This window comes from Balaenoptera acutorostrata, chromosome 9 (assembly GCF_949987535.1).
Source record: "Balaenoptera acutorostrata chromosome 9, mBalAcu1.1, whole genome shotgun sequence".
Taxonomy (NCBI): domain Eukaryota; kingdom Metazoa; phylum Chordata; class Mammalia; order Artiodactyla; family Balaenopteridae; genus Balaenoptera; species Balaenoptera acutorostrata.
Window position 1 is genome coordinate 67,381,287 of NC_080072.1, and position 22,057 is coordinate 67,403,343.

General features: G+C 37.8%; 1 protein-coding gene and 1 long non-coding RNA gene across 6 annotated transcripts in view; one reads left to right on the forward strand and one right to left on the reverse strand.

Moving 5' to 3' along the window:
- Positions 1 to 5,634: 5,634 nt before the first annotated feature.
- GRM5 (glutamate metabotropic receptor 5) overlaps positions 5,635 to 22,057 on the reverse strand; it is a 539,179-nt gene continuing 522,756 nt past the window's right edge. For both annotated transcript variants that reach the window (XM_057552875.1, XM_057552874.1), the window contains one exon: positions 5,635 to 10,502. In XM_057552875.1, the coding sequence (XP_057408858.1) occupies positions 9,605 to 10,502 (898 nt within the window). In that variant the 3' untranslated portion in view covers positions 5,635 to 9,604. The remainder of the gene's footprint in view (positions 10,503 to 22,057) is intronic.
- The window catches only part of LOC103017033 (uncharacterized), a 251,473-nt gene continuing 239,286 nt past the window's right edge, over positions 9,871 to 22,057 (forward strand). For 3 of the 4 annotated variants that reach the window (XR_009009248.1, XR_009009251.1, XR_009009250.1), the window contains exons 1-2: positions 9,871 to 9,952; positions 17,318 to 17,368. This is a non-coding gene — a long non-coding RNA (uncharacterized LOC103017033). Of the gene's footprint in view, positions 9,953 to 10,410; positions 10,527 to 17,317; positions 17,369 to 22,057 lie in introns of those variants that run through there. The other variant, XR_009009249.1, reaches the window with a different exon arrangement.

The following is a 22,057-nucleotide window of genomic DNA, read 5'->3' on the forward strand; positions in this document are numbered from 1 at the left end:
TTCTGTTCTTTGGAAATCTTGGCAGTGTTCCAAGATATTGTTCTCACCTACGTTCTTCCCCTTTACTTCCTCTTTGTCAAGCACACTTTACAGTATTTTTCACAATTAAAAAATTATTCTTTATATCTTTAACTTTTCCTACTAGTTTAGCAGATTTTATGATGCTCTTGAACAAGCCATGATAGGAAATTGCTTGCCCAAAGTCATGTAGCTCATCTAGTTATTTTTGCCTGTTCATATCATTACATTTAACATTTTATTTTTAATCTTAATATTTTATCTTTTGATTGTTTTAGATTTTATAGGCTGATGAATCTGCTGATAGTAGATTTGTTTCTTCAAAATATTAATATCTACTTTCTTTTTCTTGACTTAGAGTTTTCTCTAGGACATCAAATACCATATTAAATAGTAGTGATTTAGAGTGGGCCTGTGTCCTGGTTTGCTCAGGACAGTGCAGGTATAAGCAGTTGTCCCAAATAAATCCACTGCCTCAATACAACTGATGCTTGCACTTTATTTAACTCTCAGAAAATGTGTTGTTTGAGACAAAAATTTCATTGTTACTTTAGAACTGTGCATGTATGGAATACATCTTTCATTCCTGATGTAATGGGAACTCTTCTGATATTTTTCTATTAGTATCATGTTGGCAATAGGTTTTTAATAGAATTTTTTCATCTTAAGAAATTTTCCTTTTATTTTTAGTTGTTAATTTGTTTTATTTTATTTTAATCAGGAATTGGTGCTTACTTTTATCAAATGTTTCTCTTATCTATTGTATAGATTAATTTTTCTTTTAATATGTTAATGTAGTAAACTACATTTTTGATTTCCTAATATTGAACAACACAAAATCCTATGGTAGACTATATTTAGTCATGAAGTATTATTAGCTTATTACATTTCACAATTTGATGTGTGAATAGTTTATCTGGGATTTTAAAATCGATGTTTATGGGAATAGCTTATAACTCTATTTATGTCCCTCCTTATCTGATTTGTGTACCAAAGTTATAAAAGCCTCATAAAATGAGCTATAGATATTTCCATGTACTTCCATGTTCTATACCATGATGAAATTCTCCTAAAATGTTTAGGCATATGCCACTTAGAGTTAAATATTTTTAAATTCCCTTTCATGATATTCTATCATTATTGGTTTATCTGCATTTTCAACTTGTATTTGTTTCAATTTGATAATTTATGTTTTCCTAGAATATCATGTCATCTATATTTTCAAATTTATTTGTTCAAAGTTTTACCTAGTGCTTTCTTTTATATCTTGTATATATGTAGCTATGACTCTTTTCTCACAATATTAATTGTGGTTTCTCTTTTACTTGATTAAGCTTGACAAACATTTGTCAATGTGTTGGTCTTTTCAAATTAAAAGACTTTGGTTTTAATGATCACTTTAAATTTTTGAGTAGATTTTTTTTCTTTTATTAATTTCAATTTAATCAATGTTATTTATATTTTCTTTGTTTTTTATTGTTTATTTTTCAACATCTTCAACTGAAATTTTAGTTAATTTCTTTTTAGTCTATTTTTTAATGTATACAGAGTAAAACATTTTCTTTAGAGTACTGTATGCAGGGTTTTCACTAAGTTCATTGCTATGTAGAATATAATTTTAGTTAAGTTTTCCTCTTCAGTCCCAAAATGCTCTTAGATGAGAGATCCCCAGGATTTCTTTTGGATATCATTTTTTTTTTAATTTCACAATTTTATGACTTTTAGTCAGTGAATGTAGCCTGTATGATTTTTGCCTTTTGAAATGTGTTAAGGTCTCTTTCATGGTCAAATTCAAGGTTAATGTTTATGAATGTTTCATGGATGATGAAAAGAATGTCTGTTCTCTGTTTAATACGAACAAAGCTCTAAATAAATTTGATTATTCATGGTTTTGTTACTCGATTCCTCTATTATTTTTTTGGCTTCTTGATGTATTTGTGATTTAAATATATTAAAGAGGTCTGTTGTGATTGTGGAATTTGTGTGTGTGCGTGTGTGTGTTTCTATTAATCTTTACTTTGTATGCTTTAAAGCCATATTTTAAAGCACATATTGGTCCATGACTGTTCTGTCTTCTGAGTAGATGTTTATCAATTTAAAATATCCCTTTTGGCCCTTTTCATAAATTTAATTTTGAATTACTTCTTGCCAGACATTAATATTCCTATACCCACATTTGTTTATTTTGCATTTGCCTCTCTCAGTGTTTTGCATATACTAGGGCTGGGTTAACTGATGGTGCTGGTTCAGCAAATAACATCACTCAGTAACACAGTTGCATTATTCTTTTTTAGGGCCTCTCAGCTTCCTTTAATGTATTCAGGCTTTTTATCTGTTTATTAGCCTAGTCATTATTACTTGCATTTTTCTTGGGTTCCTGACCCCAACTTTGTCAGTTCGAAATGGTTGTATCTCAGGCTTCTCTTATATTTTAAAAATTGATTTTGGGGCTTTTTGTTACCATGCAAAGAGCAAGAAAGCCTTCTTGCTCTCATATGGACAGAATAGAACTAGTCAGGATATTCCCCTGATTTTGTTGCTGATTTGTCCTGTATTATTAGAGTGGGTATTTGTATTTCCGGAATAAGACTTTTTCTCTCTGCATACATTTAGAGTGTTTCATGCTTCCTTGAAGAGTGGGCTAATGCACTAGGGCTAATGATGTGATTTGAGCTCTTTAGAGAGAGAAGGCATATGACAGAGAGTACCACAACATACAGGGAAGTAAAAGGTAGAAATCATTATTTTGAACATGCAGGAGTAGAAATGCATTAGTATGGTACATGTGTTAGATGTGGCCGTGTAATTTTGATTACTTAGGTAAATTAGAAAACATGTGAAAAATGTTTCTTAAATAACTTCTGGATGATACTCCAATAGCCTTCTACTACTCTTGGAATATAGTTCACTGGCTACTTAACATCTACTAATGCTACTATCTCACATATTGCTTCATCTGAGGCTATTGGGAGTTAAGGAAACCATCCAACATGTTGATTGAAAAAAAGAAAAAGAAAAAGAAAATCCTCAGCTTGACCCCTGGGAGTAAAGTTAATGTGCTGGTAGAGCTCTGAGAAATCAGAAAATAGGAGGAAAATGGATAATAAAATGTAGCAAGGCTTTCCATGATTCAGTAGAATGGCTCTGAAATGATTGATGATATAAATCCATGTTTTCTTCTCCAAAATCCTTAGGAGATCATCATGGAAATAGCAATTAATTTTCAAGACTAAAGGAAAAAGTGTCTACAAATTATAAATTTTATATCATAGCATTTCCAAAACTCATACTATGAAGTTCTACTCTGAGGAGACTACTCATAAAAAAAAAAAAAGAAACTTCCAGGGTTAATGCATATTAGCATATTTAAAGAAGAGTGGCAAGTTCTGAGGTGAAGGCAGCCATCCAACTTGGAGTTATTATGATTTCCAAACTTTTAAAAATCTAAAACTTTTATTTTGTGAAACACTTATTACTGTTCAGCAGTTCAGAAAAGACAATTTACTATATTAAATTGCGATTTTCATGGACGTATCAGTCATATAATTTATTATATAACATTTATCCTGTTATAGAAACATGCTAGTTATGTAAGGCTTTGTTTTATGTCAATGAGTAAAAATACAAGTTATATATAAATAAGCCAAATGTGTCTGATATATATACCACATAACTAGCCTATTTGTATAAATGTTCATACAAAAAGACTTAGATGTCATGACAAAACCAAATGTGTTGGGTCTGGAGTAAAAGCTAATTTAAAATATTTATTCTTGTGGAGGTTAAACTAAGTTTTCCTGTAATACTGTTTGTTTAGGTGTCTAAACCTGGCCAGAGAAGCTGAGTCTAAAGGTTTTTTCTTAGAATTTATCTACTGAAATTATTCTTAAAAAATAATGTAGTAAAAAAAAAAAAAAAAATAATGTAGTAACTGATTCTGAATTTCAAAATACTTTGAGAAAAAAATGTACTTCCTATGCTTTTGTTTAAGGAGATTATTTCATTAATATAATTCTGTCTATTTACCTACCTACCTAGCTAGCTACCATAAAAAAGTAAATGTCTGAGAACTGTTTATTTTTAAAAACTGATTATTTGTGTACAGTATAACCAAAAAACTGGCCAGCATTCAGCATAGGCTATAACAGAAGAAAAGCATTCTTTCCGTGGTGTTTAAGATCAATTTCCTAACTCATCCTAGATGGACAGTTCCAAGGTTGTATGTGAGTTCAAGCCTCAATAGTCTCTTCCCCCAATGATATATGCTTTAAGTTGGACAAGAATTTGTTACAGCTCCACAAGTAATATTGGACATAACATATCTAAGCTGCCTGCTGGATATTAACTGTATAATAAATACTATGTTGCAACTAACAGCTATCACCTGTTAAGCATTTACCACATACCAGGAATGCTGGAAATGAAATAAACTTCACAGCTTATTGTAACTCATGTCAGCATTTAAATAAAGAGGAACTGAGTTATGGAGAAGTCAAGGTAATTTATCCAATATCATATGGGACAGGGAGATAGAGCCTGACTTTTACATCTATTTAATGCTATTTCTATTGCATCAGCTGGTTTTATCTGGCTTCCATTGGTTCTATGGAGTCTTACAAAACTCTTTTGATCTTTAGGAGATAATGTATGTAGTCCAGATATCTTACCTCAACCTCAAGTTTATATAAACATATGCCCATTTGGATTACTTCAGAATAGAAGACACTGAATTAGAGAGTCTGACCAAAAAATGGCTTTCTTTTTTAAGTTCAAACATAGTTTGTATCAACTTATATAAGAATATATGTATATATATATATTAAATGTGTACAAATAATACAATGTAGGGAAGCAGAGAGAGGCTATATTTTAAAATTTACATTTTCTCTTCCATACATCATTCATATAGTCTACATTATGCTTTTAGGTTTTAGCTAAGTTGTGTTCAGGGGGTGTAAATTTGCTTAAGGATCTATCAAAGTAAAAAGTGATTTGACAAGTAATTTTTTTTTTCTGGCAAAATTATATAGACATGCCCACACATACACACACAAACATACATACATACATACACATATAAACATATACAGATGGACTCAAAGTAAAATATCTATATTGATGTGTGTGTTTGTATGCATATACAGACACAGATATATATATATACACACACACATACACATATATATACACACATGTGCATAATCTATATTATTTTTGTGACGTTACATCTATCAACACAGATAATTGTGGAACTATACCTATAATTTGTATTAGTATTTCCAGACACAGAAAGAACTTATATTCCCTACATGCTTCCTTGTTTTAATATAACTATTTATTTATGTCTGAAAAGGTATTTGTAGGTGCCTCTGGGGACAGCATCTCTGGTTGGTTTGTGGTTGGTTTATATTTTCATTTTAATCTGTTGTCCACAGGCTGCTTTGTAAACCCCATAACTCGAATGTGTAGATCATTCAGAATTTAAGATGAATTAATAGTATGGCTCTTTGGGTCATAGAAAACGCTATTAAGACAACAATCTAAACATTTAAGGGGAAGAATCTTAAAGTCATATCATAGTTTCTTTTTTTAATATATTTCAAAAAGTAACTGACTTCACAAACACCAGCTCTAACATGATTTAGACAACTGAGAAACAGGCAAGTGTATTTTAAAATACTAAAATAAAACACATTTATACAAGTACAAAGCAAAACAATGCTGATAAAAATGTTAAACTTTATGAAAAAAAATCATTTGCAATTCACATCAAAATAATTTAACATTCTCTATCGTTTTAATAGCACAAGCTGCAACAACAGAAAAAAAGACAGATATGCGCACATCATTTTAAAACCAAATCAGTTAAAGTGCAGAAAAAAGTAAGTACAAGCACTTGTAGCCCACACAAATCTTTTAGGATTGGCACCATCTCTCTAAAACATCTATATTCTATATAGATTTCTAATTACAACACCACCAGCAGCTGCCATTGAATTCTAGAAATACACACAATATACATAGTATATTTGTTCACATTGGGAAGATCAGTGAAATTCAGCCAACTATTTTATACATGCCTCGTTCTTCAACAGATAGTAGAGCATCTGCCAGGCCTCAGACCCTCTTTAAAGTGAATTCCGACTTATCTTTATGCTTTTCACTGATCTGTATTTTTTCACAGTATAAAATTGTAAATGGTAACTATAGAGATTCTGACAGCTTGAGGGTTATTAATAAGCTGTGGCTAAATGTGAACTCAGGTAATATCTTTGAAGTCTCCAAAACATGTACATTTTGCCGGGAGACTAGCACAGGAAATGTTTTTTTCCTTAAAAAGTGTTTAATTCCTGGTTTGGAAGTCACAGAACTGCAGCAGAGCCATTATACAATTCATGGACAGTCAGAAATAGCTCCTAGTCTTCCTGATTACATGCTGGTAACAGAAGAAACTTGGGAAAGACTGTTACTAACAAGGATTAGCACATTGGGGGGGTTTCTTTTTTTTCTTTGCTTCAATCAAATCTCATACCGTTTTCCTTTCCACACTCCCTTTCTGTTCCCCACCCCTACCCCAGAGAGATGGTTCTGGTTCTTCCCAATGCAGTTGCAGTCTTCTCAGGCTGCCACCACTCTTTCCCACAACAGAAGAAGGGTGGACTTCTTAGATAGTCCGTATAATTTGATCAAACCAGGTCTTCTTTTTTTCATTCTGGGACCAAACTGTCCTTTAGGGTCACTTTTCTGAAACTTAGCATTCCACTGTACTTTCCCCTTCCTTTTAGTCATGCTGGTCCTGACTGAATTATCACTGGGCACCAGGAACAGACTGTTTTCAAGGAAATTCAATGAAAATAGGTACTCAAATGAATTGTGAAGTTCATATCCTAGCCCTAGAATGAATATTCAGTTCTCTTTGTATTGTAGATTTATTACTTGGAACCTGGTATTAGAATTGGCAAAGAGACAGTTAGCATCATTCCAAAATAAAAGATCCCAAGAATGCATTACTAATGATATTATATATTATACAATGGATTGAATGAAGTGACAAAGGGTTATATAAATACACAGAAAAATACATCTTGTTCTCCTCTAATTGGATAAGTTATTTTTCTTATTACAGTTGACTATTATTTCATATGGAATTATCAGATGGCAGTTTATTTGCATTACATTTTAATTTCTAATGGATTTTCTCACAAGGTAGTGTACTTTTAAAAGAAATATGTTACTAAACAATTAGAAAGGAATTTGATCATGGAGAAAGTTTAAAAAATGTTCTTCTATTGGTCAACACAGTGAAACTTGTACTTAAGAATACAATGGAAACCAACGTAAGTGTTTTATGAAACAATATTTTAAAACTCAGATAGAGCATACTTAGAAAGGTTTCGATACCTAAGACATAAAGACAGTAATCCCCAGGTGAATGCCACCCTTTTGATGAGAATCCAGGGATATTAATACTCGAAATATTTACATTTGTTTTTAAAGTAGAGGCAGACATTTGCTTTCAATGAAACCATAACACTTAGCTAGATTCACTGTTTCAAGAGTCTTATTATAATATTTGGGATCGAGGGGCTCTGATGATGCTATTTTTAAATTGTCATTGGAGGTCTGATTTAAAACATTTTATATTTTAGTAAATTAATGTTAGCATTTAATATTTTATATTGGGAGATTTGATTTAATATAATTTAATATAAGAACAGTTATCAGGCGAGTAAAGTGGAGCAGTATATTTATTATAACTTTTAAAAGTGGGGAATGATAAATTACGTTAATGGATATATTTCCATTTCTCAATTCCTTTTTTTAAGTAGATGTGAGATAAAAAATACTTACCAAAATAAGGATATTGAGCTAAAGGAAAAAGGTTTTTATTTATCTTTCTCTCTGCTAAAAATATACTTCTGCCTCAGAGCAAATCTTTTTCATAAGGCTATCTTTAGTATAAGGCTGGGTCAACTGAATTTAAATTTACAGGACACCTCCTCCTTTTATTACTATCCTTATTTAAAAATCAAAAACATTTGGCACCTGAGGATAGCTGTAATGGGAGGAAGAAAGAGATGACAGTGGATGCAGGTCTTGAGCTATGAATTCTACCTGTATCAGCCTATCAAAGCACAGGTATTTCTATTATAACTTTAAATCTCTTTTCTGCAGTTTTTAAAAAGTGACAGTATGAAGTGCACAAAATTATATTAATAATTATTTTAAAAAGGAAAATATTCATAATTGCTTTGCCTCTTTTTGGAATGGCTAAGAAAGATTGTGTGGTTTATATTCGTTAAGGTTCCTCTGTTTTAGTTTTCTGTATTGCTCTGAAAAATCTACATTTGTCATAGTTCATAGCTGCCCTGTTTAAGCAGCCAAGAAAAGTTAAAATCACTGCTCACTGGCATAGCTAAATCTCTGCTACGCCGACTTGACACAGTTTAAAATTTCCAGTGTATTAAGATTGTGTTAATTTTTTGAACAGTCCCTCCAATCATGACAATGTCTTCATTGGGTCTATGGACCGTTCTTCCAGTGGTGGGACTTGAAAAGAACAGAGGAGCTCTTTGTGCATCAGGTTTTCAAAAGAAAGGAATGAAGAAGCCCAAATGCATACTTTAAATATTTTAGCTGGCAATGCATTCATAATGAGGAGTGGCCACATTTCATGAAAGAGATAGCCAAGCTGGAGCTCAAGAATTATTATTATTATAAAGAGAATTTCCAGCTACACAACGCATCCCAGTGAGGGAATTACAAAACAGTATTCCAGAAAATATTTTTTGCTACTCCAGTATTGATTGGCAACATGGTGAAATAGTCAAGAAATCTTCCACTGGTTTTCTTGGTTAATGGAGGTGAATTGAAATAACTAGGTGGAATCCAAGATGCAGGCGTTTGGAAGAGGATGTCACAACCAAATTGGAGAGGAAAGTCTGGTAAAAGCCCTACATACATCAGCGCAGCCCTCTTCATACAGTTGTGTGTTGTGTATGGGACACACTCACATCAAGGCCTCAGTAAATACTGGGCCCAAGTACTGCTTTCCAAGGTCTTTAAAGGAAAGAAAAAACGAAAAAAAAAAAAAAAAAAAAAAAAAGAGGAAGAGAAAAGTTGACGTTTTGGTCCCAGATTTTGAGTTTGTTAGAAAATGTACATTCATGTTTGGTGAATCAAAGAATCTTCTGGGAAAAGAATGAAAGTAAACAAACAAAACATTTTTTTACAGTTGCTTATTAACTATGCCTTTCCCCCTCCATTACGCTGTTTCACACTCAGTGCTTCCCTACAGCAAAGCACTTAGTATGTAACTGTTTCAACAGACTCCTTGTCAGCCCTCAAAAACAGAAGCAGTGTTTCTTAAAAGCCCATGTTTTCTAAGGCCACTAGAAGAAGATCTGCCAAAAGATTTGTAGTTGGTGTCTTCGTCGGTTGATGTTAAATAGCACTATTAATCTCTTGTTTCCATTACAGGTGTACTTGGCGTCTTCCACCTCGGGTCTTAATCAGGCGACTGTGTCTGTGGGAACACCGGAGGTCTCGGCTCCGTTTGGGAACCCAGCGTGGTTTCCAAGGACATTCACAAGGACGAGGAGCTCTGAGTGTAATCTCTTATGATAAGTGTGTCGTATTTGGGAGACGATGGGATACAGAGGGCCGACTCGGACACTGGCGAGTTGGGAGTGGTACTCCCCGAGTCCACCGAGTCTCTGAAGGGGGACGGCGGGGTGAGAGCCACCAACTCCTCCAGGTCCGGCTTGCCGGCCGCAGCCTCGGGCCCGGCCGCCGGGGGCTCCCGGGCAGCGCCCCCAGCCGGCGGGGCCGCGGCCGCGGGCTGCGCGCCGCCGGTGATCTCAATGGCGGGCAGTGGCTGGATCTCGGCGAACGTGGTCATGGTGGTGGGCAGCTGGATCTCTTTGGGGATCAGGTAGGACGAGCAGAGCGGGGCGCCCGCGCCGGGGCCGGGAGAGGCGGTGGACAGCATCATGGAGTTGAGCTCGCTGATGTTGGCCGTGAAGCGGGTCACCACGCTGCTGATCTGCTCCATGAGCGAGCCCTGAGACGAGCTGCTGCGCGCCGCGGGCTCCGAGTGCAGCGACGGCAAGTCGTCGTCCGTGCGGCCGGCCGAGCCCGCGCGCTGGCTCAGCGTGCTGATGGGCGACGGCGAGCGCGGCCGCGCCGGCGCGGGGAAGTGCTCCTCGGCCTCCACCACGTCGTACAAAGCCTTGGGGCCGGCGTCCGGGGGCTCGGGCCCGCCGCCTACGGCGCCTGCGCCGCCCGCGCCCGCGCCGCCGCCCGCACCGCCCGCGCCGCCCGCGCACAGGCCGCGGCTCTCCGTGCTCTTGGGGAAGGGCTTGATGACGGCCGTTTGGTTGGGGTTCTCTTTCTTGTTGATGTGGATGGACAGCCGCTGCCACAGGTGCTGCCCCCGGCTACTCTTCTCGTTCTGCGCCCACGTGACAGATTTTCCATTGGAGCTGCGGAGAGAAGGGAGACAAGAGGTGACTGCGCGAGGCCCCGGACGGGAGGGCTTCCCCGGTGGTGGGCGGCCGTGGGACTCGGACTGGGGAGGACTTTTCTTGTTTTCCCAGGAAATAAGGCATCAAAGGACACCAGGGAAAGAGATCTTGGACGTGGCTTTTGCTTGCTTGAGTGAAAGGCTGCTTTCTTGTATCTGGTCTTCCGTTCATCATGACCACGGAAGTGTGTCAAAGGGGATATTAGTGTGGATAAGGGCTGTGTATGGGGATTCTGCAGTAGTTCTGAGACCACCCGTGAGTGCAACAGCTGGTTAGGCTGCAAACCTAGAAGCGAGGGCTTGCAGTATTGCGGTTGTGTGCAGACGTGCCCGGGACAGGGCACGGGCTTCCCGAAGTTGGCAGCCTCTGAAAGGAAATAGAACTAGGACCTCAGCTCAACCCAGTGATCAGAGGGCAGGGAATGGGTAGGAGTCAGGGGTTACCAGGAAGTAGATAGTGGTTCCAATTCAGTTTTTATTCTGCACGCCCATGGTTGGTGCATTTAACTAGGGATTTCTCTAAGAACTCCTGGCTTTGAACATGTTTGTACTTAGTCTGGCTTATCTGGTGGAAGATACAAATTCAGTGAACACATACACTAATTTGTAATTAATTAGAACTTTTCTACTTGGTAGAAATTTCCTCACGCATTTATTTGAAGGCCTAAAACTTGAATAACAATTCTGTGAGGGAGCATGCAGTATTATTGCCTTTGGCACCTAGCATATAGTTTCGAATTAGGGTCTCGATGAGTGTTGTCTGACTGACATGGTTTCTTAGGACCTTTCTCCCTCTTCTTTTTCCCAAGTAGTCCTTTTTCATCTCCACTCTGGGAACTGAAATCTGCTCTGGTGAAGAAAGCCTCTAATGAGGCTGATGCCTCAGCCTCAGAGCCTGACTGTGCCTTCATCACCTGGAACTACAAACTCTCTATCGAGAGCCTCACCTATGGTCAGGTGATGTGCTCTGACCTTTAGGGATCTTATATGGAGAGATCCTCGTGTGATTTCCCACAAAGCAATACAAGATCTCTGTAACTAGGGGGTCTGTTACATCCAGACAGCTCTGTTCTAGGTGCTGTGACCAAGAGATAGCCTTGGGCAGTCTCTGAACAAAGGCTTTGACCACTCAATTTTATCATCTCAGCTGGTGGTTATTAAACTGAATTGTGCATAGGACTCACCTGGGGTATTTGTCAAATACCCGGGTGAACCCCAGGAGATTCTGATTGTCCAGATTGGGTTCCACGGATCTATGCATTTTACAAGCACTCTGCCCCCTGCTCCGTAAAGTGATTCTGCAGCAGAATCTTCACAAACTGAGAAGTTCTAACAAGAAGTTATCCTTTCTTTCTGGGTTCCCATTGCTCCCTTGGCCTCCTTGCTGGAGGGCTGACCTGCCTTTATCAGACAAGGGACTGAATTGTGTTTGGAGCCCACCTGCCTTGGGACTGCAAACTGCAACTTCGAGATTCTCTTTTGCTTGAGACGCCCACTCCCTTAATAAGGGACCACTGTTTCTGCAGCCCCTATAACAACATGCTTCCTGCCTCTTTCCCACACTGCTTCCCATGTCTTCATCTGTCCCCTTCCACTTTGTGGTCTTCCTTTCTCTGCTCCTTGCACTGAAATCTCATTCCATTTAATACACCCAGTGTCTTGCAACCTGTTGCCCTTCAAAATTCTTGAATGTGAAATGTCCTCCACCCTCACCTCTTTTCCTGCAAATAATGAACAAATTATTTCCAAGTTTGGAGGTTGCTGTGCATTCCCAGCACAGCAGAAGGGACCCTGCCAACCTGTTAACTTCCTTTCCAGAGAGTTTCAGGGTTTGTTCTTATGTTTTTGCATTAACCTGACCTGCCACCCTTTATGTTTTCAGTGCATTACTTTTCTTTTTCCCAAGTGTCCACTAACTTCTGGAACATGGCACAGAAGAAATGGGCCAGATGATTTGATTGGGAGGATGGTTGCCAACAACCCCATTTCTCTCCTACTGGCAAGATAAGAAACAGACATGTCTGAGGGACAATTAGTTTTTCAGGTAGCTGAGGCCACTTTTGACACAAAGCATGGGCTAGAAGCATAACTGGATTCATTCTACCAAGCTCTAGGAAAGTTCTTGCTCCCAGCACAGAGAGGTTTTGATGGAACATAACTTTAACAGTGACAGTCATTGGAATCACGTGTAGCCGGGCTCCGAAACATGAGAGCAGATTGAAAAACCTTTGGGTTTTCAGTGTGGCAGAAGGAAACTGTCCTAACCAAACAATCTGTACAAAGTACTGCCATCTTTCCTGGCCATGTCTTTGCTCACAGTGTCACAGGGTCTATGGCCACTTGGGAGAGAGAGCACCAGACAATCTGAATAACAATGGAAATGGACACAGGACACACCAGAGACATGGAGTCCAAATCTGAGCACTTCATTTCATTTCTTGGGTCATGGAATATTTTTTTCTCCAAAGCAAATGGAGATTCTTAAGAAAAAACTGACCTACAACAGACGTTAGTCTGTTTATGAGTAGAATGTAGTTTCTATGAAGACAGAGACCTTATCTACCTTATTCACTGGCACACAGCAAAATCTTAATAAGCATTTGATGGATGAATAGGATTCTTAAGGCAACAGGCCTGTTGTGTGGTGTATGGAAAGTGCAATGGACAAAGGATCCTAAAATCTGTATTCTAATCCTGGATCTGCCATTCTGGATGCTTGGAAAATAATAATCTCCTTAAGCCTCAGTAAAAAAAGCAGATAGTATATCATTTGGTGAAGATTGTTGTGAGGAGATTAAATGAGACAATGAAAGTGAAAGGTTCTGGTAAGGAGAAGGTATCTAAGATGTTATTTTTTGCATTCTGTGTGAATACTAAGCTTCAAGAAACAAAAATAATATATTACAGTCGGCCCTCTGCAGTTTCGCATCTGCGGATGCAACTCAAAGCAGTCAGGTCTAATGTTGGTGGAATCTACGGATGCGAAACCTGAGGATACTGAGGACCGACTGTATTCATTGTACTATGCCATTTATGTAAGGGATTTGAGCAGCTTGGGCTTTGGTCTCTGCTGGGGCTCCTGGAATTAATACCCAGGGGATACGAAGGGCCGACTGTACCCAATGCTGTTTTGAGCTCTGGTTGAGGAGCAGAGAATTCAGTGCAAAGTAAATATTTATGGTAAGGCCATAACATACTTCTGGTTGTTCCTTCTTACCCTGACTGATTGTACCCAGCTTTGGAGTTACAGAGGGTTTTATCTGCGATGTGTCTTTTCTCTTATTCCACCTCCAAAGTTTACTTCTTCCTGCTCTTTCATTGAGCTGCCTCCTCTGCCTTTTCCTTCTTTTTTACCTAAGTACTTCCTATCTTTTTTTTTTTTTTTTGACTTCACCTTAATTGCTTTTTCTTGAAGGAAGCTTTCCTGACCCCTCTCCTGACTGGGTTAGATTCCCATTGTCCCTGCCATAGGCACTGAATAACTCTTTGTTGTATGTCCATCTCATCTGCTGGATGGAGTGTTTTGAAGGCAGAGACAGAAGGTTCTTCATTTCCTGTTATATCCACAATACCCAGTGCATTGCCTGCTCAGTAATATTTTTTGGCTAATGAGTGGATAAATGCATTCCATTTTTGAAAATTCATACTAATTACTTTTGTTAGAATTAAGTTTTAAAAATAATTCAGTATTAAGGAAATTCTTTTGTCTTGAGGATCCATCTACTTCTTACATAACTCAATGTAATCATTAGTACTCAGTGTGCACTGAAAAGGATGTATGAAAAGGTATTTCACAAACTAAGTACAACAAGACAGATCTTGATATCTATCATGAAAATCACAAAGGAAGTGTTGATTTCTTGTTTGTAGTTCGTATATATCTGTTTTAGTGAAACTTCTCAGTGATGACAGTTTATTGAGGCAGTACCAGTAGGGGACCCAGAATGTGGCTTCAAGATCTGGCCTTGATTGATGTTGGGCAAGTCACTTAATACCTTTGAACCTCTTTGCTTATTGGTAAAAAATAGAAGAAGTGAACCACGCTTCCTCACCTCACATGATTTCTGGGAGGAACCAAAAGAGTAATATACATTAGGGTGCTTTATAAAGCATAGCACCTCTGCAAGGGGTTATCACCATCAAACTTTCCATTCAATGGAGGTAAAATGTTGTTTATTAGTATTTAGGCTGATAATTTTTTTTTTTTTAAACATCAGGATTATACATTTGTCCTAGGGCCTGAGGTAAGAAAAAGGAACAAACTCTTCCTTACCTGTCTACAACACTTCACCTTCCCCAGCTAATATTTTGGGCATTAGAAAAGGAGGAAGAGGAAAGAAGATTGGAGGGAGAGACAGAACCAATGGTCTGCTACATCTGGGAAGGAGGACAAACTGGCCAAACAAAAGAGAAGAAAACAACACAAAAACCTTGGTCTTTGCAGGCACCAATTAGCCCTTTTGCCATATATAATACTATGTAGTCTCATGTTCTCATTTTTATGAGGATTTGCTCTTTATTTCTGGAAAAACAAAAACAACAAAATTCAGCCTTTCAGTAAGAAAGAGGGTTATTAGAGGGTTAGGTTTTTTTGTTTGTTTGCTTTTTGTTTATATTTTGGGTTTGCCAAAATGACCCCTTCTACCTTTATTCTCAGAAGTTTGTTCTCCCTCTTCTCTCCCATGTGGGACACTTAACTAACTTATTCATTTCAAGCAGGCTCCAAATGTCAGCTCAGTGACCTCCCCCAATTTCTCTACTCATCTGCCCAAACCTGCAGGCATTAGAGCATACTGCCATGGTACACCATCGTTAGGAAGCAACTGTTAATAAAGAGAGAGTTTGACTGTCCAAAAAATCCAGGAATTTAGAATTTTTGTGTTCATTTTAAATGGCTGTTGAATGATCTGTGCGATTTTTTTTCCCTCAGAACTCGTTTAGGGTTTTATTAATGGCATATAAGCAATTAAAATTCTCAGAATATTTCACTAAATTAAAAAAAAAAAAACTAGGCCCTTATCCTCCTTTTGTTACATGACATTGTTTATTAATACTTTCCTAAGTTGCATAGTTTCAGGGCGTAAGAAAAATCAAATGTATCCTCTGAAAATCAAAAAATTATTTTTATGAAAAAATTATCTTCATTACTAAACCTCTCTTTTTTGTGATTTTGAGTTCAGGGGTAGCCAGGAGAGAGGTATAGTAAGGTTATGAGCTTCCTATTACAAAAACGTATTTAAAAAAATACAAAAACCTTGTAACATCATTAGCAAATATGTCTTTGGAATGACATCAGACAGTATTAGGTCAATAAAATAATTTTATGAATTAAGAATATTAGAAGCAGAAAATTTGCAATTTCAGTTCCATTTTCTGCACATTTTCTTAAACTTTTATTTAAAAATTTTTTTTAACATCTTTATTGGAGTATAATTGTTTTAGAGGGGTGTGTTAGTTTCTGCTTTATCTTAAACTTTTATAAGTCAATCTGTTTTGCTTTCAGTAATTTGTTTTGAACTACAACATATGGAAAGATAGTTTTAAAAAATACTGAGGAATCTGATATTGTTTATATTCAGACATTCTAAATTAGGTGGGAGAATTTCTTTCTGAGCCTTGCCTAAAACCTGACATCTTGATTTTGACAATTACACTGAAAAACACACCGTAATATATAAGAAAATGGCAGAATCATCTATATAAATTTACCCAGTTATAGCATAAATGGATGTAAATAGCTATTTTGCTGTCAAAAACAATTTAAATGGCCAGGATGATGTATGCATTAGAGATGCACATATAGAGAAAAACACTTGGGTAAATGGAAATGAAGTCAAGGACTAAATTACCTGGTAGAGACATAATAATCAAAGCAATACCACCTGTTTTCCTAGTGCTTTATAAAGCACTTTTAGGAACACTGATCGTCAGAGGTTGATAGGCTCAAAGTGTTTATCCTCCTTCCAAAAATGAGAAAACCGAGACTCAGAATAGGTGATTTACCCAGGGTTACACAGAAAATGACAAAGCAGGGACTAATATGTCATGATTTTCAATTCCATTTTCCATGACAGTACACTGTCCATATTTGTTTTTTGAAGTGAGCTCTCCTTATTCCATGGCAGAGAGTCTCAGATGTTACCTGTGATGGTATGTGTGTTTAAGTAGATAAGTTAGTAGTAATTTGATTTATATTCTCTCTTACTCACCCTGTATTGCTTTATTTCTTAATCTTGACACTGCAGTATATTTTGCAGTCTCGAGAAAACACCCTGCATCTCTCTTTGGTTGCTAACTCAAATAGCACAGGTTGATTGAGCACCTATATTTGTCAAGGATAATGATTGGATGCCTTGATGATGAAGGCACTTGAAGCTTACAGCCATATACATTAATATTATAAGGCAGTTTCAGCCTTTTTTTTCATGTTGTGATTCAACAGAAGACAGTTGTCCTGTGTATAGCACACTTATTTTCTCTCTGACTTATTTTGGAATACCAGTCAATGAGAGTGGTGTAATTTCAGGGATAATCTTAAATCTGCACTATTTTGAAAATTTTGGTATTCCAACTAATATTGGTAGTAAGTGATTTGTGGTACCTTTGCCAATGATTTTGATTCATCAGTGCTTTTTGATATTGCGGCTGAGAGTTACTGATGTAAGAGACTTCCCTCAAAGAGGGTATAATTGATGTCAAGAGAAAATACTTACAGAAGAAGGCTAACAATATGAATTACAGTATTCTGATAGAGGTGGTTTTTCTTTTACCTAGGACCTTGAAATGAGGAAGCAGATGGCCAGGAGGAAGGATGCTAAACATGAGGTGAGTGAGGGATGGTGGAGCATGGGAACAAGCATTCAGTTCATTGAGTTCCTAGAGGGGACAGATCACAAGGGATTCAGAACTTCACAACAAGAAGAAATCATTTCTAGTGGGAGGGGGTTGGCCAGGGAATGTTGCCTGCCTACAGGAGACAGATTGCACCTAGGCCTTGAATAATTAGTAGGTTATGGCAAAATCCAAAAAGAGAGTGCTAAGAATTGCTCTCCAGGAAGGATAGCAGTGACAGAAGTCCAGGAATCCGCAAAGAATTTTCCAGGAAATAACCAGTAGTCCAGTTTGACTGTGTGGGTATAGAGTAAGAAGTTAAGGCATCAGAAGGTAGAGTTTAGACTTTTTTTGTCTGCTGTAAAAATTCTTCCTGGCCACCCCTGACCTACAAGAATCTTCTTTCTTCTCTTGGGTTGGCCAAAAAGTTCGTTCGGGTTTTCTGTAACATCTTAGAGAAAAACCCGAACGAACTTTTTGGCCAACCCAATACTTTCTTTTGCTATTTTAATAACTCATGAGTAATCAGCCTTGGACTTCTTATTAGTGTCTGGAATAAATGGGTGGTCTAATATGTTAGACCAGAAAGATGGTCTGATTATTAGATGCATATGTAATCTACATGCTTGATCAATCAGTAGATGAATATATCAAGGAGTACCCATCGCTTTTCTGTGTTATTCTTCAGCTGTAAGAATTCTCTGTTGTTATTTAATATTTTATGCATTTGATCTTCTTTCTCGAGCTCAACAAAAACAATTGAGCGCAGGAACCATATATGCCATAATCTTCTCTAAACCTTCACCTCAGCTTCATCCATTGACTTTATTCCTTGTCTGGCCCCAGTCCTGGTCCTACTTCAGGAAAACGTTCAAGACTAATTAATATTTAAGTTAATTAGTCCTTCAGGCAATGAGGAACCCGGAAGATTGACACAAGCAATAGTGGTACCCAGAGTAGATTTAAGAGCTTGTTTTAATAGTGCAGGGATACAGTGTAAGATGCTAACAATTGTGGCCAAAATGAGGATGGAAAGGAACATACTGATATGAAAACCATTGTGAAAAAAAGACATTTGTCCTTGCGCTTTGGGTTTTTCTTGTTGGTATTAGAGGAATTCAGAGAAAGGGTTGCTCACGGGGGAAAGAAGTTTCAAGGAAGGATTTGCAAATAAAGTGGAGCTTACTGAGGCCTTAAAGCCTGGGGAATGTTAAAATAACATGGATAAACAAGATCCAGTTAATATACATCTTGCATATACGGCAAAGAAGCTAATTCGTGTGTTTAGCCCTGTGAAACCCTTCCAACAACCCCGTGGCGGACTTTCACCTCTCTTAAGTAGCTGGAGCGGGAGTAGTGGCGGCATGCTTCTAAGATAATTCCCTCAGAGGACATCCCATAGTAGGCATTTAGTCCCTAATAAAATCCTAGCGGGAGGAGAACCATTCAGCCCTATTTTAATTTGTCTTTGGTCTAACAGCAGCGGAGCCCTTTTCAGAATGTTCCATGTCCAATCAGGGTGGGTTATTAAAGTGCCTGATGGTCTAGGATTGCTGCTACTTCCCCCAAGTTCTTATAAAGAGGAAGCATCTAACGAAGGGCATGCAGGAGCATGTGCCAAGCAGAGGCAGTTTGTTGGATCATCACAGAGTTTTCTTTCTCAAATTAAGCTGTTTCTTTCGATCCATAATTCAGTAAGCCAGACTCAAAACTAAACTCATACTGAGATATAAGTTCTAGGTTTAGTTGAGGTGCTTCAACTAAGATTAGAAGATTTTTTTTTCCAAAACAGGAAATGATTTTTTTTTCCCCCAGCAATCACTATAATGCCCAGATTGCAAGTGAGTAAAGAAAGAACAAAAGAAGACACAGCTGTTTCGTGCCTGTGGGCTGAAGCTGCCAGGAAGACTTTGTGGAAGAATCCAGCTTGATTTAAACCTTGCATAAAACATGGGATTGGGATTGATGTCAAAGGAGAGTCTTGTAATGTTAGTAGCTCCCGTTTGAATAGAACTTTCTACTTCACAAGGTGTTTTCACCTGTATTACTGTATTTGACCTTCACAACAGCTGTTTGACATAGCACTTCTAATGACGTATTTATAGGTCTGTTCCTGCACAAAACTTGGAACACTCCAAGGGCAGCACCTACATGCATCTCCTGTGCTTAGTATGGTACCTGCTGCAGAGTAGGTGGGCTGGGAGTGTCAAGCAAATGAAGTAAATTCTTTCACCTTGAGTGCTTGGTATAGACAGGTATTATTATTATTATTATTTTAGACAGGTATTATTAACCTGTATTATAGATGCAAAAACTGAGGTTTATGGAACTTAAACTAAGTTGTCTAACTCAAATAAAAGGCAGAACAGTGCCTCAAATATGACCCTAAATCCAGATCACTGCCACCACGCAATATTGTCTCTGTGCTGAGGGCCAAGATACACACTGAACCAAAGGCTGACAAGACATACCTTTGTGGAGCAGCAAGGGAAATGGCAACACCCAAGTTTGTGTCCATAAAATGACCTGATAATAAATTCCAAAGCTCTGTGTCAACATTCACCTGAACATTGCAGAGATGACTCCTGAGGGACTGTAGGATAAGAGAATGTCCCCGGAATTTTACAGTGGTTGCTGAAAAAATGATTTCTGTTTAGACAGAATATTCCTTTTGACCTTAGTTAAAGCACCTCAGCTAATGCATGTAACTTAAATCTGATGTATGAAGAGTACTCTGGTTTCGAGGCTTGAATCCTGATTGGACATCTACCACTAACATGCTTATTACATATACAAAGCTCCTCATTTAAGAAAGCAATTTTCTGGATTATTTTTTCTTATTGCATAAAATGGGCCATGCCACAGATGTGAGGCACTAAGTCAATTCCAGTTCCATTCCCTTTGGGTTGCTTCACGTGCTTCATGATGTATCTTTTCATTCCTTTCCTCCCTCCCTTCTTCCCTCCCTCCCTCCTTCCTTCCTTCCTTGTATTACGGTAAGGACACTTAAAATGAGACCTACCCTCTTAAATTTTTTAGTGTACATTACAGTATTATCACTTCACACCTGTTAGGATAACTATTAAAAAAATCTCACAAAGGATAACAAGTGTTGGTGAGGATGTGGAGAAATTGGAACCCTTGTGCAAAATGCAAAATGTTGCAACATCTGTGGAAAACAGTATGGAAGTTCCTTAAAAAATTGAAAACAGACTGCCACCTGATCCAGCAATCCCACTGCTGGGTATATATCCAAAAAAATTGAAATCAGGATCTCAAAGAGGTATTAGCCACCCCCATGTTCATTGCAGCATTATTCATAGTAGCCTAACAACCTAAATGTCCATTGGTGGATAAATGGATAAAGAAAATGTGTCCCTTCTGAAGAGACATTTTTCCAAAGAAGACATACAGGTGGCCATCAGGTGCATGAAAAGGTGCTCAACATCACTAATCATCAGGGAAATGCAAATCCAAATCCCAGTGAGATATCACATCATACCTGTTAGAGTGGCTCTTATCAAAAAGAGAAGAAATAACAAGCGTTTGCAAGGATGTGGAGAAAAGGGGACCCTTGCACACTTTGGTGGGAATATAAATTGGTGCAGCCACTGTGGAAGACAGTTTGGAGGTTCCTCAAAAAGTTAAAAATCACACTGCCATATGAACCCAGCAATTCCAACGCTGGGTATTTATCCAAAGAAATGAAATCAATATCTTGAAAAGATATCTGTACCCTAATGTTCGTTGCAGCATTATTTACAATAGCCAAGATATGGAAGCAACCTGAGTCCATCGATGGACAAATGGATAAAGAAAACGTGGATAAAGAAAATATTGTTCAGCCTTGAAATAGAAGGAAATCCTGCTATTTGTGACAACGTGGATGAAACTTGAGGGCATTATATTAAGTTAAATAAGGCAGATAAAGACAAATACTGTATGATCTCATATATACCATGGAAAGGAAAAATATCTTGCTTATAATGTTCTTGTGAGAACTTAATGTATAACATTTGCGAAGGGACTACCCCAGTATCTGATGCATAGTAATTACAGTAATGGAAGCAATTGTTATTATTAGTCTTACTTGTTTGAGAACATCTCTAAATATAAGTTATAACATTAATTTGAAGTTGACTTTGGGGAGGAGTGAAGAGAAGACTACTGCAGCCATCCTAACCTATGGCTCAGCGCCCAGCTGGTCTCTGCTGTGCTGCAAAGGCAGCCTCTTTCTCTTCCGTGGACTCTGAATTTTTATCATTATACAGTGTCCTTCTTTATCTTTCTTTATGGCCTTTGTTTTAAGGTCTATTTTGTCCGATACGAGTGTTGGGACCCTGCTTTTTTGTCATTTCTGTTTGCATGAGATGCCTTTTTTCCATCCCTTTGCTTTCAATCTGTGTGTGTCCTTTGCCCTGAAGTGGGTCTCTTGTAGGCAGCATATTGTAGGCTCTTGTATTTTTATCGGATCTGCCACTCTGTGTCTTTAGATTGAGCATTTTATAGACTCTGAATTGTATATAACTGTGTGCCTAGCTGTTTCTGAACACTCGATTCAGGTTTATTATTATTTAGTTTCTATTACTCTTAATTCTGTTTGCACTGGCATAGGTTATTGTTTATGATATTAAATGAGGAGTTAATCTGATAAATAATTGTTCTATGGGAGAGGGCTTCCAT